Here is a 17,512-nt window from a genome sequence, read left to right on the forward strand (position 1 = left end):
TCTCAGCATGTTGACTTATTTGGAAAGCAGTTGAATATGCTGCAATATTTGAGTTCTCTGACATAGATGTAGAAGTACTGCGAACCATGTTTATTTTCAAAGCATGAAAGATGTCTGTACTCCAACATAGATTTCTCAGTGTCTCTAACTTCTTGAACTGTGCTTTGATGAAGTTGTTTAACTGCCCTCTTTGTTTTAAGTGCAGCTAATCAAGCGCCCACTTTAGACTTCTGCTCTGAGATCAGTTATGGGCACAAGCGATCTGCTCTTCCTTCCCCCTTTTTGTAGCCAATTATGACATAGAATTCATTCATTTTAGAAACACAAAGTGTCTACAGAGACCTGTCATGGCTTTAGCCGTGTAGCAACAGCGTGTTTTATAAATAACACAACCCCTTTCTTTCTCTCAGTTATCCATTACACGGTAGATACGGGCCGATGAATCGGGTGAAACTGAGCGAGCAGGTGGTGGGCCGCGGTTTCATTGTCTCAACTTGTTACACAACTGCCGGAGGGAAAGCCTGTCAGAGATTGACGCAAGAGAGGTTTGTTATGGTTTTGACGGACTGTGACTCGCTGTTTTTCACAGCTGTCCGGTGGGTGGGTGGGTGGGGGGGGGTTCCTTGTCAGAAGGAGCCGTGGTGGATGACTCCATCCCTGAGAATGATCTGGATTATTGTTAAGAGGAAAGATTAAAGAGAACCTGTTGATAGGTAGACTCTCCTCAGAGGAGGGAAGTAACTTTGTGATCAACCAGGGAGGTAGTTTCACAGGTGGTCACTTGATGAATTGCGTCATAAATGACAATTACTCGGCCACAGTCTATATACTGATATTTTACAGATTGCTGTGAAATCAGACAGATGATTGTAGGAATAAAACAATTACTCAATTGGCAGAAAATTAATCGCCAACTGTATCAATGATCAATTGGTCGTGTGTTTGTAGACCCGCCATGCTGACTGGCCGTTTATCTCGTAGGTAAGACAGAGTCTGACTTGGCCTTCATAGACATCGATTCACTTCTACACTCTTTACTGAACACTGACATGTTTTGTGTTTATAACAACTAACAAAAATCTGCATTTTCTTTTGTACTCGTCAAATGACCGCAGCGTATTCTATTTTTATGGATGTGAAGTACCTGAGACTTGAAGTCGTAGTCGGCTAATACATCGACCGTTAACCACAACGTCCCAGTTTGGCTGTGAACCTCTCTCTCACTTGTTTCCTGTCATCTCTCTGTCAAATGTAGATACTGCAAAGATAAGTTTGAATGACCACATGGAGCAGAATAAGGCTTTTATAATATCAACATGACATTTCAACGTCGGTCCCTGCTATTCTTGATCACTGCGGCTCGTGCCCGATGATATGCAAGAGCGTCATCCAGCCCCCCCGACATGCCGGTGTTGATAATAGCTGAGCATTCCCCAGCTCTGCTGTTTCACTGGCATCGGGAGGAAGGCCAGAGCATTGCTGGCTACGGTTTCATTCCATCGCCGTGTTGAGTTAGCGCAGCACTGCAGAGTTCACAGGGCTTCACGGGCCAACATTTAAAGCTGAGATTGGTCGGGTTACAAGCATACTTTGTTGTTGTTCTCTGTGTGTGTGTGTGTGTGTGTGTGTGTGTGTGTGTGTGTGTGTGTGTGTGTGTGTGTGTGTGTGTGTGTGTGTGTGTTGCCTCTTTAATCTTCTTAGCCTGAGTAGTTGCTTACAATTCTGACTGGGTGACTTCACAACAGGCCCAAACTTACAGCTGAGGTCTTTTTTTATTTTAGTCAGTGGGTCTTGCCTCCACTTTCATCCAGGCTACACTGAGCTGTTGTCACTTCAGAATTAGACAGGTTGAGTCAAGAAAGTATTTGACATTTTATAAAGTGCCTGGTATCAGAAACTGGTCTTGTCATATGTCAGAAACCGTTTTTGTTTATTTTTATTGCCTCATATCCATCTTATCTTTGATCTGTCGTCAAGCTGGATAAAGAAACTTTCACTTAAAGGAGTGACTGACCCGGTGACCTAAAGCGACTGCTGTATTTCACACAAAATTAGATTACATTTTACAGCAGTATTGTCTCTGTACTCCATATATTCATTAAGTTGGATCATTGTAAGATAAAAGATAAAGTCCACTTTAGCTTGCAAAGTACAGAAAGTAAATACATAGTTATTCTAACTGATGTGACTTTATACATGCTCTCTGCAACTATTAGGTCACTTTTTCTCAATGTATTTTTTGAGCAGATTTGTATTTAATGATTTATTTTTTATTTGTATTCTATTCAAATGCATTTATGACAAAGTTGAGAGGTGAAATGAGAGGATGAAGAGATCAGGTCTGATATAATGCAACAAAGGTCACTCGGGTGGACTCGAACCAGAGATGTTGCCTTTCATGGTCTGCGCCTTAAGTAGCAGGGAATGTATATATAATATATTTTAATTTGATCCTGGTCATATGTCATGTATTGTGATCTGCAGGGACAAGGGTGGAGAATACACAAGGTGTCGTGCAGCACGTTGTCACGTCTTTCAGACGAGCTTTGTGTGTTGACTGGACGCTCCTGGTAACGGGTTGCACGTCCTGTGCACCGCGCCGTCGACAAGAGCCGGGCCGGTTAATACGCGCGTTCTCCACCCATCCTAGAATATTGAATCAAGTCTGCGAACGTCAGTCCGTCCTCAGGCGGGGGTTCAGACGGAGGATGGGTGGATGAAGGCAGGCAGGGGTCACTGGGTCGGGTCAGTCCTGGGTCATGGCTGTCGACGGCACGTCCACCATCCATTGTCTTCATGGTGTGAGTGTGAAGAGGGCTGCTGAAATGTTGTGGGTGTGGGTGTGGGTGTGGGTGTGGGTGGGTGGGTGGGTGGGTGGGTGTGTGTGTGTGTGTGTGTGTGTGTTCTGAATTTGCATTTCCTTGTGTTCATGTATGTTTGTTTGTCATCCACCTTATGTCTTGCGCCGTGTGTTTGTTTCTGTTTCTGTGTGTCCAAAGATTAGCTGTGTTTGTCTCTGTGTGTGTGTGTGTGTGTGTGTGTGTGTGTGTGTGTGTGTGTGTGTGTGTGTGTGTGTGTGTGTGTGTGTGTGTGTGTGTGTGTGTGTGCGCGTGCGTGTGCGCACGCGCCTGTTGTCTCAGAGTTGATCTCTGGCTGGCCTATGGTTCCCCAGACAGTCTGGTTGTAATGGCAGATGATGTCATGGCATGAATCACAAACAGTGACACATGCTCGGGTATAATAACAAGCCCCACCCCCACCTTGCCACCACGCGCACAGACACACAGGCAAGAAAGCCACATTACCTGCAACCTGAGCCTGATGCAGCCCCTTATACACAGCCAGGAGAATAATCAATTGAATTAGAAATGTTAACCCTGTATTAACACTGTCCGGCCTCTATTATTACCTCCAACTTTTCTGTGTGTGTGTGTGTGTGTGTGTGTGTGTGTGTGTGTGTGTGTGTGTGTGTGTGTGTGTGTGTGTGTGTGTGTGTGTGTGTGTGTGTGTGTGTGTGTCAGCTGAAACGTGCAGGATTTTAGTTTTACTACAGTGCAAGCTGAGTAAAAAGGTGACCTGTACCTCTTCATTACACATAATACAATGAGTAACTACACAGTTTCTGAAATATCTTTTCATATATGCATCAGCTCCTTGCTACAGTTTCCATGACTGGCCAAACTCTTTTGATGATGTTGCACTTTTTGGGTAATAACATCTTCTTTTTGAGGTAAAATGTCCACGGTTCGGAGATTTGGAGAAATGCTGTGTGTGCTTTTCCATTTGAACGATTAGATTTTCCCCCTTAACTTTCACTTGTGAGCTACACAGTCTGCTCTATTGTTTTCTGTCAGAGCTCATTATTTCAGCGCGTTGCGGCTGAGCATGTTCTACAATGTTATGTTTAAGATACTGTGCTAATGTACAGTAACTAATACAATCGTATTCTTGAAATATTTGTTAATGCATGACCCAGATCAGGTTAAACACTTAAAATATAAAGGCTAAAATGTGCATGATAATATGTATTTAATACTCTTTAAGCAAAGTCTTGTTTTATCCTTCTGACAGTTTAGTAAGTTCTTTGATCAGTTTTAGAAAATTACATTTAACCCCTTCTGCTCTGTGTGTGCTCTGCTTTGCTTCAAATGGAGACACTTGTATACGACGGCAATTAAACCGTTATCATCCATAAACCTGTTGATCGATTTCTTCCTCTTATTCTTTTTATTGTTTCGTACATGTCCAAAAATATATAAATAAATAAACAAAAACCTAATTTTATTTAATTCACAACAATATAAAACTGAAAAAAGCCTCAAATTGAAGCTACAACAATTTGTTGATTATTCAATTAGTCAACTATTGTGATAAACATTAACTGTTGCTAATTTGCATTCCAGGCTTTTAAAGCATAAAACACTCTAATGCATGCATAGAGACAAACAAATCTGCAGATTATTGATAGTTAAGATAATCAAAATCACAGCCCTATATTGAATTATCATGTTTCAGAAGCTATATGTAAGCGCGACTTTAACAAGTAAATAACATCAAAGTTGTTCTCAGCAGATCAATTAATCAGCTATTTGTTTCATCACTTGTTTAACTGTTGACAGTTTTTGGTCCATTTTTTTAAGGAAAGCCCTTCTCTGTGATTTTTATTGACAATGGCAGTTGGTTCATTCATGGATCAGTTTCTGCTCAGTAGGTGGTCTTCTTGCTAGACATGGATACACAAATGTTTCTATAAGAATCTGAGGTTAAACATCAGCCAGGTGGTTTTTTTTTTTCTTTGGTAGTTTTTGTCAGTAAGTGGATCCTGGCTTTGCCTCCTCTGACTTTGGCTCCGCTCCAGTCGGTTTGTAGTACGCGTACTGCTGCTGCTGCCTCCTCGTACAAGTACATCAATACCTCTGTCTGCTTCTATGATCTGCTCTCCCCCGGGGGCTTTGCTCTGTGTGGGTAGAGAGCAAGGCATTGGGGGGTGGAGGGGGTTGGAGGGAGGGAGGGATGGACGGACGGACGGGTGAGGGGGGGTGAGCAATGGGACTTCCTGTACACTTTCTCTGCCTTTCTCTTCTTAATGGAACTGACCCATGAAACTGAACACCTTAACATGGCACAGAAGGATGTGCATGAAAGCTCACATATGATCAAGAGACTGCTCGTTTTAAAGTCTTTGCATACATGCAGTGGTAGAGTGGGAAATATTATTTATTTATTTATTTATATATATATATATATATATATATATATAGTTTTTGTTTTAATTGACCAATTGTTTCATCTATAGAATGTCATAATAGCCCAAGGGGATGTCTTTAAATTGATTGTATTGTCTGATAAATAGCCAAAAAAACTAAAGATAAATTTACAATCAGGCGGCCCGTGACAATTTATACCATGAGACAATTTTACATATATACAAAAATAAATGTCTACTCCAGCAAATAACAAATATTTTCATTATTGATTAGTTTGCCCATTATTTTCTGGATTTAATAGGTTCATCTTTTTAGTAAAATGTCAGAAAAGGGTGAAATATGCTGTATTCACTTCACCATTATATGTAAAATAGGAAAAGAAGTAAATCCTCTTAATTTAGAAGCTAGAACCAGCAAATATTTGGCATTTTTGCTGGAAAATTGACAAAAACAATGATTCAATGATCAATATAGTTGCTGATTATTTATCAACAAACACAGTAATTGACATTTGGTTCCAGGTAATTATCCCTTTAACATGTATGATTTCCATCAATGTGCTGAAGTGCTCTGATGTGTCAGGTATTTAATATGCTGGATTAGCCAAAAATATACATTTCATATAGTTAAGTATTTATTAAAAACTTCTCAATTGATTTTCCTTATAATGTTGCAATGTGAAAATATACTGTATATTTTATTTTGATTTGAAATGACCTCTTATTGTAATCACAACTGAAACAAGTTGTTTATTATTCGGTTACTTGATTTGAATCATTTTGATAAGCAAACATTATGCCTGTATTCTTAGTCTTCTGTGATTGCAAACTTTAAATTATTTATTACTACATTTTATGATGCACTAAACAATGAATTGAGAAAATAATCAACTGATAAATCGATACTGAAAATAATTGGTGCACATTCACAGTAATGAGGGAAGATGTTTGGAATTCACCTGCTGTCGTGCTTCTGCAGCAGAAAAGCAGTTTCTCTGGTGTCTCTTGTTGTCTCTGATGTTTTGAGTGCTTTCCAAATTCAGGAGTTCCCCTGCTGTTTTTCCACTCGGTTGCTTTCACTTTGCTTGCGCTTACTTCAATGTCCGCCGCCAACTATATTAGAGCATGCTGCCTCCATCACCCATTAGGATCACGTTTCAGTGGTACTGTAAATACTCTGAGCAGCAGTCATACCTGCACATGGCCCCGCTCTGCATTCACTCCTCAATTTAGACGTCGTCATCAAGCAGAGCTGACAGCTTCACCGAGAGCAGCTCATAGTGTCATTTCAAACTGTCAGTCAGGAACATTGATTCTTAAATGCTTTCTATAGAAGTGTAATTAATGAATTAGCCATGCAGGCAAGGCTGCAACTAATGATTATTTTATTATCCATTAGTCTGACAATTATTTGATTTGTTTGGTTGAGAAAAAGTTACAATTTCCAGTCCAAAGTGACACGTTTAAATGTCTTATTGTTCAACCAACAATCCAAAACACAAAGATATACAGTTTAATATTGTATAAGGCTTAGACAGCTATAACTTATTTATATTTTAGGAACTGGTACTACTCAATTGTTGTCACACTCCCCCCCCCCCCCGCCATAAAAGACTTAAATGATTACATGAATGTCAATTTTATTATCGATTTAATCCAAATCCCAAAGATATTCAGCTCATTAATATAAAAAACCCCTAAGAAATACAGAAAATATTGGCATGTTAGAAGCTGGAACCAGTGAATTTTGGGGGATTTTTGCTTGAAAATTTGACTTCAGACAATCTAAAATGATCACATTTATTGCAGATTATTTTTCTATTAATTTACTAATTGTTTGAGCTCTACAAGCAGGAACAAAGTCTGTACCGACTTGTGTCAGCAGCTCATTTGGTACCCTTACAACAGTTGCATGTATTGTATTTGAATTCACTTTCAGTCAAGTTAGGTTGAGATTAGTGTACTTTTGTCGCCCCGTGTCTCATCCTGACATTGTTGCAGATAGACGACACTTGTTGGACGTGGGCCTCTCGCAAACGGGCCAACTATTCTGTGAATGGAGTCGAGGGAAACCCCCGTACTTTCAGTGCCGTGACTCACCGCTCCTGGTGTCCTGTGGAATTTGGTCAAGTGCCTATTTGCGGTCGAGAGAATATATCTCACAACCTACTTCTGCTTTGAAGTCTAATTTTTTCCGCGTAGAGTTTATACTTGTGGCTTATTTATAACTGTTAAGTCTTGTGAGTGTGCATCAAAACAGAAATGACGTAAACGAGACTTCACATTTTCCATCTCTTAAATTAAGAAGCATCTGAATGTAGTTAATGAATCATAATTTGAATCCAAAACAGATCTTGAGGAGCTAGGGGGTCTTTTATAAAGCCCTAAGTGAGAATTTCACCTTTAAATTCACCCGATGGCCTTAGACTTGAGACCGAGGGGACATCCTGCCCGTCACTGCGTCTCTGTGATGTCAGAGCACAAGAATGCATAAAGCTTGGCCTGCGTTGACCTTTTAACTCTCCTCTCACATTCCTAAATCCGGGGGCAACGTTTTGTCATCATAATGCCCCACTTTACTATATGCCAGGGTAATTCCATCACTAGCATGTGAACAGGCCTGGCTTCAGTGAGTGCATAGTAAATGTTAGTCTGTCTGTGTATCCACCGCTCTCCTCTCGTTCTCTCTCAGCCCTTTTTTTTTCTTCTCCTCTCCCCCTCTAAGTCTGCTTTGGGTGCTATAATAGTATCTCAACTGACAGCATTCCTGCGAGAGGGCACGGCCCGAATGACGACAACTTTTGGGAGGTGGGAGGGTGGGAAGGGGGGGGGGGGGGGGTGTTCATGTCTTCCACTTGTAGACCTGGTGAAGCCACACCTTCTCTGCTGTTTGCACCTAAAACCACACCTTCTGTTTGGCTGGTTCCACCCTCAGGAGTCCCACAACGAGACCTTTTTAAACGCATATCTCATTCCGTTTATATGGAGATAATATTTGTTGACAGATTTATTGTTTTAGAAGTGTCTTTCAGCCTAATTTGAGGCTGAATATTTGCCTTGAGTAGATTTATCGGTGGTGTGCAGCCAGATTTCACACACAGTTGCTGGTGGATTTGTGGGCTTTGGCCCAAAAGTGACAAATCTTGTATACTTTATATTACAGCAGAGCAAACTTCACGTGTTTCATATGTTTTCTATTAGTTTCCTGCCTTCCAGGCAGCCGCTTTTACTCACTTTACTTAGTACGATAAGAAAATTACCAGCTATAATGAAAATGAAAATGATGTATGATTTGTAGTTATTGGCTGAAACATGGGAAAACCACCAATATATCCAAGATATGGTGTTTGGGTTCTCTTAGTCGCTGCCTGTACTTGCTGCTTTGACGCCATTGAATGTGACCTGAGCCTAATTTAGGTGCATCATACCAGGTGTTGTAATCAGTTTCACATATTACACAGTTTCAGTCGAGATCATGTGAGCGGTGCAGAAGAAAGACGTTTTTATTCTCTTAGTGAAGGCGATGAAAACCAATAACTCCAGTTTTGGAGTTACAGGATGCTTTTGCCTCATTCTCGCTGCCTCTCATCTCTTCTCATACGTTTGTGTCTTCGCATTCAGGTTCAGAAGCAGGTCCACCCGAACCTCATGGCGAAGGAGGACGCCCTGCAGCACATCGAGGAGCTGATCCTGCAGCTGCTCAGCATGCTGTGTGTGGCCCAGCCTCGCTCCGTGCAGGACGTAGAGGTAAGCCTCTGACTATTCATGATGAGTTGGAAATTGACAAAATGCAATTTAGGAAGCACGTGCTACCACAGCAGCATTCCACGTAACTAATTGAATACTTGCAGCTTTCAATCACCTTAATGCTTCCAAATTGATCATGTGTTAAGAGAGTAATTTTCCTTTTTTCCAGGAACGTGTCCAGAAAACTTTCCCCCACCCGATAGATAAGTGGGCGATTGCCGACGCCCAGTCGGCTATTGAGAAACGCAAGAGGAGAAACCCTTTACTTCTCCCTGTGGACAAGATACACCCACTGCTGAAGGTAAAGACTCCTGAAGACCACAACAGTTTCTCTAACAGTCACATAAAGATAAACACTCCCAAAATCCTGCATTTTTACAGCCACATTATTTAGGTTGAAAGGCGTGTTTCGGTTCACAGAATCTAGACGGTAGCCGGGTTCACGATCTCATTAGATGTCGTTAACTCTGACGCAAGTGCCAGAAAGTTACGGCAGTCGCTGGGAAATATTTGTAATCCAATTTATTTTGCTGTTTTGACAGCTTGGTTCAGACCAGACTCCTGACCCGTCTCCTGCCTCAGCACCGCGACATGCAATACCTCAGCCACCCACACATTTTACCAATTAGTTCTGCAACCCAACACAAGATCCACGGCCCGACACTAAAAATCCTATAATAACCATTCCCTGTTCAAATGATTTGGTCAGGCGGCACGTTTGAAGTGATCTTTTTGGCCGTCATACATTCAAAACAAAGATAATATTTTAAAAAACAAAGATAATTCAGGAAATACTTTTAACGTGCTTGTTGATTGAATCGGCTCTCATATTCCAGATGGTGCAGAATGGAGAGCTGACACACAAGCAATCCAAGTATTAAAACATTAAATTATTTTAATTTTAATTTTATCTTAATAGCCTTTTTGCCTATTCATTATTTTAATCTGTTTATTTTCATTCGACCAGCATGTTCTTTGTTTTACCCAGAACTAAACCTGGAAATATAATTAAGACAGAATACCACCTGTGAATCACCTTTATTTTTACGGGTCACTCTGCAGGTACCTGACCCGATGCAGGACTCTGGTTCAGGTCTGGTCTGGTCCTTCATGCAGGCTCAGACAGATACTAGGAATCATTTTGAACTGCTGTTTAACCCATGTTGAATACTTACTACGTTGTTTTTCTATTTTTTCCCCCCCAACAGGAGGTTTTGGGCTATAAAGTGGACTACCATGTTTCCCTGTACATCGTGGCTGTGCTTGAATACATATCAGCAGACATACTGAAACTGGCGGGCAACTACGTCGGCAACATTCGTCACTATGAAATCAGCCAGCAGGACATCAAGGTGTCCATGTGTGCAGACAAGGTGAGAATACGTGAGGGAAAGAAAAGCTGACACCCAGTTTGATGGATGCAGGTTTTGGGCGTGTGTGAAACGTCATACAGGACAATGGCTTTGACCCTTGATTCATCGTTTCCCGTTATTTGTTTCCAGGTGTTGATGGACATGTTTGACCAGGAGGAGGACATCGGCTTGATGTCTCAGTGCACAGAGGAGCCATCGTCCTCCGGGGAGCTCACGTATGACGACCTGGTGAGGCTTGAAATCGCAGAGGAGCGGCAATACCTGCGAGAGCTCGACCTCATCATCAAAGTGTTCCGCCAGCACTTCCTGTCCAACCCGAAAATCTTCACGCCTCAGGTGAGGAAGACCTGCACAGTGAATTCAAAAGATGTCAAAATTGCGATATGTCTTATAATACCTGGAATACAGACTAAAATTGAATCATCACCATCCTATTTTCACACATTGTTTTCCCATTTGCTGACAAGGAGTTTCATCAGCTACTAAAACCACTAGTTAGCACAGTGGACAGTAGTAATCGACTGTATATTTAGTTTTTATTAGAATCATTCGTTATTCATGATGTGGTGCCACCATGCATCATTTTGCCTTTTTAGTTGTCACAGTAGGAGCCCACATACTCCACTATTCTATTGCTGCAATACGTTTAGGTTAACTTGTGACGCTACTGTTGATAATCACATAGAACTTTCTGTATATATATATATTTAATAATGAATGTGTTTTTTCTGTGAAGGCAGACGTAGGTTACTGTGAAACAACCACAGGAAATGCCGACAAGATAAGATATTCCTTTATTAGTCCTGCAGCGGGGAAATTACGCGAGCACAGTCAGCTAATAAAAGCTTGACTTGTCACTCTGTAAAGTTTATCTTGAAAAATATATATATTTAAAATATATATTTTTCAGGTAATATCGTTTGAAACATAAAAATGAATTATCACCTCTTTGAAAGCTTGATAAAGGAGAGCAGATCAGAAAATAATGATGAACTTTTTACTTTTTACAACAGCTCAACGCTGTTTATAGGATTGGTAATATACTACACCAGTAACTCTAGATGTTTCTTATTAAACAAGTGTAAAATAATGGCTGATCCACAATGTTAGTATTGGATTACAAATGGATTCAGCACAGCTGTTGTGCTGAATACAGTAGCTGCTGCCAGCTCACTCTGAAGCCAGCTTTTTAACAACAAGTTAAGTTCACTAACTGTGAACCTAATTACAAAGCAATTTCAGCCAAATCCAGCGTAAGAACATTTAAAGATTACAACTGAAACTCTAATCGGCTAACTGGTAATCAGCATCAGGAAGCACTTTGAAATACCCAAACAGATTTTACAGTTATGTTATTAAACCTGGAGAAGAGACAGCCTGACTTTATTTTTCCACTTTCCCTTTAAATGTTGCTTTGATTTGTTCTGTCTGCACACTGCAGACAGAACAAATACCAAATTACTCTCTAATCTTTTATCTGAGATAACAGACGTTTGTCTTTTCTGATCGACGACCAGCCAGAGAAATCATCCTGCATGCAGAACGTTGGAACGGACAATGTGTCCGTGTCTGCTTTGTACCATCTCCTGAGACACCGCCCATGCTCTCTGACCCCTCCAGTAAATACACATTGGTATCTGTCACAGAAGGTTAACCAAAGAAACAAATTACCAATTACATGTTGTCTAATATGGCAATTAAGTGCACCGAGTTCTCCGGAACAGAAAGGAAAACGTATGAGTAAGGAGTTGAACAGCGGGTCTATGGGTTGAGAGGAAGTGAATGGAAATTTGAGTGTAATGGGTTGCTGTGGCTTTGCATATTTTGGGTTGGGTAATTTGCGGTATGATTTGGGTGAGGAGGATAAACCTTTGTGAGGCCCAGTGGAATGCAGAACATGTAATTATGCTGAGACAGGAACAACATCTGCAGCCCTCGCCAAAATAACCTCAATTATGTCTGTTGAAACGCAGCGTAATCTGAAATTACTCGGGAGATGTCAAGAAAGTGTTACGGTCAAATAATGACAGGACCGAACTTCTATTCAGACTTTAGCAGTCGATAATCACTCGCTGCTATTTTAGGGCTCTCGTCTGCTTGAATAATGATTCCCTTAAAGCATGTTGTTGTTTAGTGCTCACTCCCAACACTATTTTTTTTTTTAAGGCCATGTTTATCTAAGAGAGGGAGGCCGGGAATGGGAGCTCTTTCAGCAACACCTTGCGACACGCTCCTCTGGTTAAACACCTTCAGTGTGTTTACATGCGCTTCACTTCCCTCGTTATTGTCAGCTTCCCGTGGTAAGAGGATTTCTGAAGTGTAAAGGAAAATAGTCGCACACCTGTGGCCGCGATGCAAAACATATTCAATAATTTACCAAAGTTTCGACATGGCCTTAAACATTAATGGTGGCGCTAGTAATTTTTACCTCTTTATTATCAAACTATTACCCCACTATTACCATGTTATTACCGAGCTGTAATGTGAAGTGTTTATCATGTCTGTGTTTTTAAATTTGATTGAGTAATGACTCTGAGAAGGAGAACGAATTTTGATTGAAATTGTTGAAATAGGGCACTAAAGGTTTTCGAACAACTTCTTTATCATGTATATGATCATGACCGTGAAGCAGGTTAATACAGCAGATAAGAGATGTAGTCTTTTTCTTTATCATGGCTCCTACATTACCCACAATGCAACTCAAATCAGCCTGTAAACAGTCTCAGTGGAGTTCCCCCTTTTTTAAGAGTAGAAAGAGGTAAGTAGGGTAATTAATCCCTCTCCCTGCAGCAGACTCTCCGGGTTGGTTTACGGATTCAGTCCTACCTCTCCAACCTTTTCATTAACTTCCCTGATGTTGTGCAGGATGTGGAGGTGATCTTCAGTAACATCCTGGACATCCACGAGCTGACGGTGAAGCTGCTCGGACTGATCGAGGATGCCGTGGAGATGACGGCTGATGGTAGCCCTCATCCGCTGGTGGGCAGCTGCTTTGAAGATCTAGCAGAGGTACGAATCCCACCGACCTGAAAAACCTTCAAACTCATTAGTTCCAGATGTGTGTTGCCAAACGTTTTAACCCAATTTGAATTGTGACGTGTATACAAATGGATGAAAATCACGCTGGTTTCCACAGGTTGAGATTTTATTTGTGATAGTAAAAAATGACACCAAAGTCTGTTTACGTTCCATTAAAAGCAAAATGTTCACTGCCGTAAACTAGCAGCTCATTAACTAATACTCTTTAAATACGGGCAGCTAATGTTGAACATGGGATATTAGCTTGTATCTGACGTACCGCTTGCAGCCGAGCATCCTTATCGCAGTGTGAGAACACGGTCAGGTGGTACGTCGTAGACGTTAACTGTTGAGTTATTCTGTCCTCGTCTGTAGGAGCAGGCGTTCGACCCCTACGAGACCCTGTCTCAGGATATCCTCAGTAAGGATTTCCACGAGCACTTCAACAACCTGATGGCGCGGTCAACCGCCGGCCTCTACTTCCAGGTAAGATGTTCAGTCATCTGGGCTCGTTTAGGAAATACAATACAGAAAAGTCGATAGTTTGTTATTATTAGTATTAGTAGTAAGTATTCAAATCATGATCCACATTTGGGGGACATGTCATGAGTAATCTTCAAGAATAAGGTGTGTGTGTGTGTGTGTGTGTGTGTGTGTGTGTGTGTGTGTGTGTGTGTGTGTGTGTGTGTGTGTGTGTGTGTGTGTGTGTGTGTGTGTGTGTGTGTGTGTGTGTGTGTGTGTGTGTGTATATATCCTGATTTAGTCATTTTGTCCATTGCACTTATAGTTCTATTGTCGTTAATGAGAAGTTATGTTGGCTAATGTACACTGAATATTTCAGTTATTCAAATTCAATAAAACTAAATAACGGTGTACACTGTAGTCTAGCTGGTCGATTTCCTTTTAGAGGTATTAAAAAGGTCAATCAATAATATGTAATATAAAATATTTAAAAGAAAATGTTTAGAAACTCTCCATTTCTTATGTGTGCTTGGAAGTAATTAACACTTTAATGGTTGATATTAACTTCAATTATTTTTTGTCTTGGTATAATTTTTTAACATTTAATTACCATGACTTTAAATTCACAGCCATTAAAGCCGTTATGTGTCCCGTCCATTCCTGTCATTCGCAAATGTAAACTTTCTTATAAAGGAAAAAAAGCCATGAACCTGAAAAGGTTTGTTTTTAAATATGAAGCCATAAGTGGGTCATTTATGTGTTTCCACCAAGCAAACAGTACTTGAATATTTGTTCCTGTTTTGCTTTGAAGTGAACCTGGTGGAATTCCTCCCGATATCGTTTGAGGGCATGTCATGACATATCCAGCGTCCTGTGTACAGTTTATTCACTGCTGCCGCATTGTTTTATTTGGACATTCTTCACAAGAATAGCATTGAATTATGCTCAATGGGGTGCAGCTCGGCAGCCTTTGAAGATGAAATATTTTGCTGGTGTTTTCTCAGGCCAAAGACCAGCGAGTCTGACCGTTCACATGAAGCAGTGTTTTGGACGGTATTTACTGTATGAGGTGGTTTTCTGCTGCTCCTCTCGAGGTTCTTCACGCCAACCTGTCATTTTGAATGGATATGAAGATATTTTGTTAATAGACGTACCGTACATCTTCCTGCTCCGTTGTAGTAACGCCACAAACACTGCTGCTGACCGACCGTCCTGCAGCGCTACTCTACCTCAGGTTGAGGCCTCGCTGTGTTTACCCTCAAACCACCATTCTAACCCCAGTTAGATCAACACTGATGGCACTGTCCTCTGATTGCCCACACCCACTGTTTATTTTCATGTACTCATTGTAAGAGAGTGGGGGAAAGGGCACAGGAGTTAAAAATACAGCTTTGTTTCTGCACTGTATAGCACCGCTGTATTCGTTTAGAAACACCTTGTATTGTTTCGCTTGCTATTTTTCTTGAAGGCCACAACGGTGTATAACCTGAGGTAGACATGTTGTCTTAGTTGACTCATTAGAACTGTCTTGACGTACCAATATTTATTTATTTATTTATGTATTCTAGATACAGCTGATGAATTGATTAGTTGATTAATTCATTGTTTTGTCTGACCAATCGTCCAAACCCTAAAGACGAAGAAAATGGTGAAAAATGCCATCACATTTCCCGACTGATTGTTTTTCTTCGTCTTCGAAAAGTTTCTTTTGTTCACTCGCATTATGTCATTATGAGGGAAATCTATTTCAGAGGACTGACCAAATAAATATATTTTGTAAGAAGAGACAAAGGTTGTCAAAGGACAATCATACAAACCAGAGAAAACCATCAAGTAGTCACATTTAAGAAGCTGGAGCCACTGATTGCCTCCCCCCCGCATTACTTAAAAGATTAATTGAAATTTAAAACAAAAAATAGCAGAATAAACTTGGTTAACTTATCAGCTTTACAATCCACAGATTTTGATTTGTCCTGGTCAAAAGAAGATATCTATTGTGGTGCTTTATAAATCAATTTTGCTAGGCTTGTGTGTGTGTGTGTGTGTGTGTGTGTGTGTGTGTGTGTGTGTGTGTGTGTGTGTGTGTGTGTGTGTGTGTGTGTGTGTGTGTGTGTGTGTGTGTGTGTGTGTGTGTGTGTGTGTGTGTGTGTTCCAGTGGCAGATGGTGTAATGGTGTCTCTCCACCAGCCTCCCCTCTAACCCCACACACACCTTCCACCCTCTTCATCAAGCTGACCGTGTTTCTGCACCGTTGGCTCATCTTATTTAAGCTTCTCTCACTTTGTGTTTCATCTCCGACCCGATGGCTGTTTGTCTCCTCGTCTCCTCTCTTTATTTTTATTTTTTTTTAACAACATGACCCGTCACATGCACGCTGTCCTCCACAGCACCTGGTCTGAATGCATCCATATTACCAGGTTTGCTGTAGTGCAGATTGAACCCCTGGTAGTATCATTCTCAGCTCTTCTGCTCTGCCTCTTCAGCTTTTGTCTCTTTGCACGTACCTCATCTTCCTCACTCCATCCTTCTTGACTTCCTCCCTCCCCTCCCCGTTCTCTGTCAGATGGATGTGTCTGTCGAGCACTCAGCCCCTGCAGTCTGCAGCGTCTGGTATTGTGGGTAAATTACATCGCCTTTTAAAAATAGAACAGGCAGCCACACTGCGGGCCATTTTTCTCCTGGGGAGGAGGAAGAAGAGGAAGAAGAAGAGGAGGTGGTGGAGGAGGTGGGGGGGCTGGTGGCCCAAGGCGCTTTTCATGTTGAAAATAAGCTGTGAATTAAGACGGCAAAAGACCCACGACTTGGGTTCAAGCAGCCCTGTGCCTCTGTAAAACGGGAACATGTTGTTCTCATAGTTGTTCTGTACCGTATTCTTACTGCACCGTGTGTTTATATTTAGGCTGCCGTCACAAGGATGCGTGCTCCTGTAGAGACTTGTTTTAACACGTCATCCAACTCCATATCAACTTTATTTCTTCTTTACCTGCTCGGATCAGGTGGCCTTCACATTAAGCTGAGATCTCTTTGAAATTTCCGTGTAGTTCTGGATCTAAACACAGATTGTTGTTGTGTAAAAGAAGCTACATTGGCTCATAATGCAGTTTGTACATAAACACTATTTTTGGCAAGAATAACTCAAATTTAGCTGTTAAAACCTTCAGAACGAAACTCAACACAAAGCAGCTTAGATTAAGCTAACAAAGTGACTTGCATGTCATTAGCATCACATCTAGATTTCACTATATTCTCCCATCTTGAGGAACAAAATTGTTTTGATTATTTCAAATTGAAAGTTCACCACCTTTACTTTAACTTTATACTTTCTCAGTGTACTCTTTCATTCAGTATTCAATTAATCCTAACTATAGTTGGACATTTTTGGAGATATCCTGATTCTTGAGAGTTTAGATCAGAAGATTAATACCATCCTCAAATATTGAGCTTGAGCTAGTGGCCATTTAGCTTAGCATAAACACTTGAAGCAAATTTGAGTGACATGGCTTTGTTGATTTCCTGTGTAGTTTTTAAAAACAGCTACATTTTCGGTTCATCGCAGCCTGTTTGAAACAAATGCTTACTTTACTTTTTGCCAAAAGCACACACTTTAAAATGCATCGCACCAGTATTGCGACCCAATCAAGCTAAAAAGATTCTGCTGCTGATTATGACGCATCTAAATGTGTCGTTCTAATGCTCGCAGGCGATT

The 17,512-nt window shown here is 40.9% G+C and overlaps 1 protein-coding gene across 2 annotated transcripts in view; it reads left to right on the forward strand.

Annotated features, from left to right (window-relative positions):
* Positions 1 to 17,512, forward strand: part of sos2 (son of sevenless homolog 2 (Drosophila)) — a 33,154-nt gene that overhangs the window by 2,734 nt on the left and 12,908 nt on the right. For both annotated transcript variants that reach the window (XM_068721539.1, XM_068721540.1), the window contains exons 2-7: positions 8,828 to 8,953; positions 9,123 to 9,254; positions 10,162 to 10,326; positions 10,456 to 10,662; positions 13,192 to 13,335; positions 13,720 to 13,830. In XM_068721539.1, coding sequence (XP_068577640.1) covers positions 8,828 to 8,953; positions 9,123 to 9,254; positions 10,162 to 10,326; positions 10,456 to 10,662; positions 13,192 to 13,335; positions 13,720 to 13,830 — 885 coding nt within the window. The remainder of the gene's footprint in view (positions 1 to 8,827; positions 8,954 to 9,122; positions 9,255 to 10,161; positions 10,327 to 10,455; positions 10,663 to 13,191; positions 13,336 to 13,719; positions 13,831 to 17,512) is intronic.

This window comes from Cebidichthys violaceus, unplaced genomic scaffold (genome assembly GCF_023349555.1).
Source record: "Cebidichthys violaceus isolate CVI_PGR_0920_01 unplaced genomic scaffold, fCebVio1.0.p SCAF_28, whole genome shotgun sequence".
In the NCBI taxonomy this organism is placed as follows: domain Eukaryota; kingdom Metazoa; phylum Chordata; class Actinopteri; order Perciformes; family Stichaeidae; genus Cebidichthys; species Cebidichthys violaceus.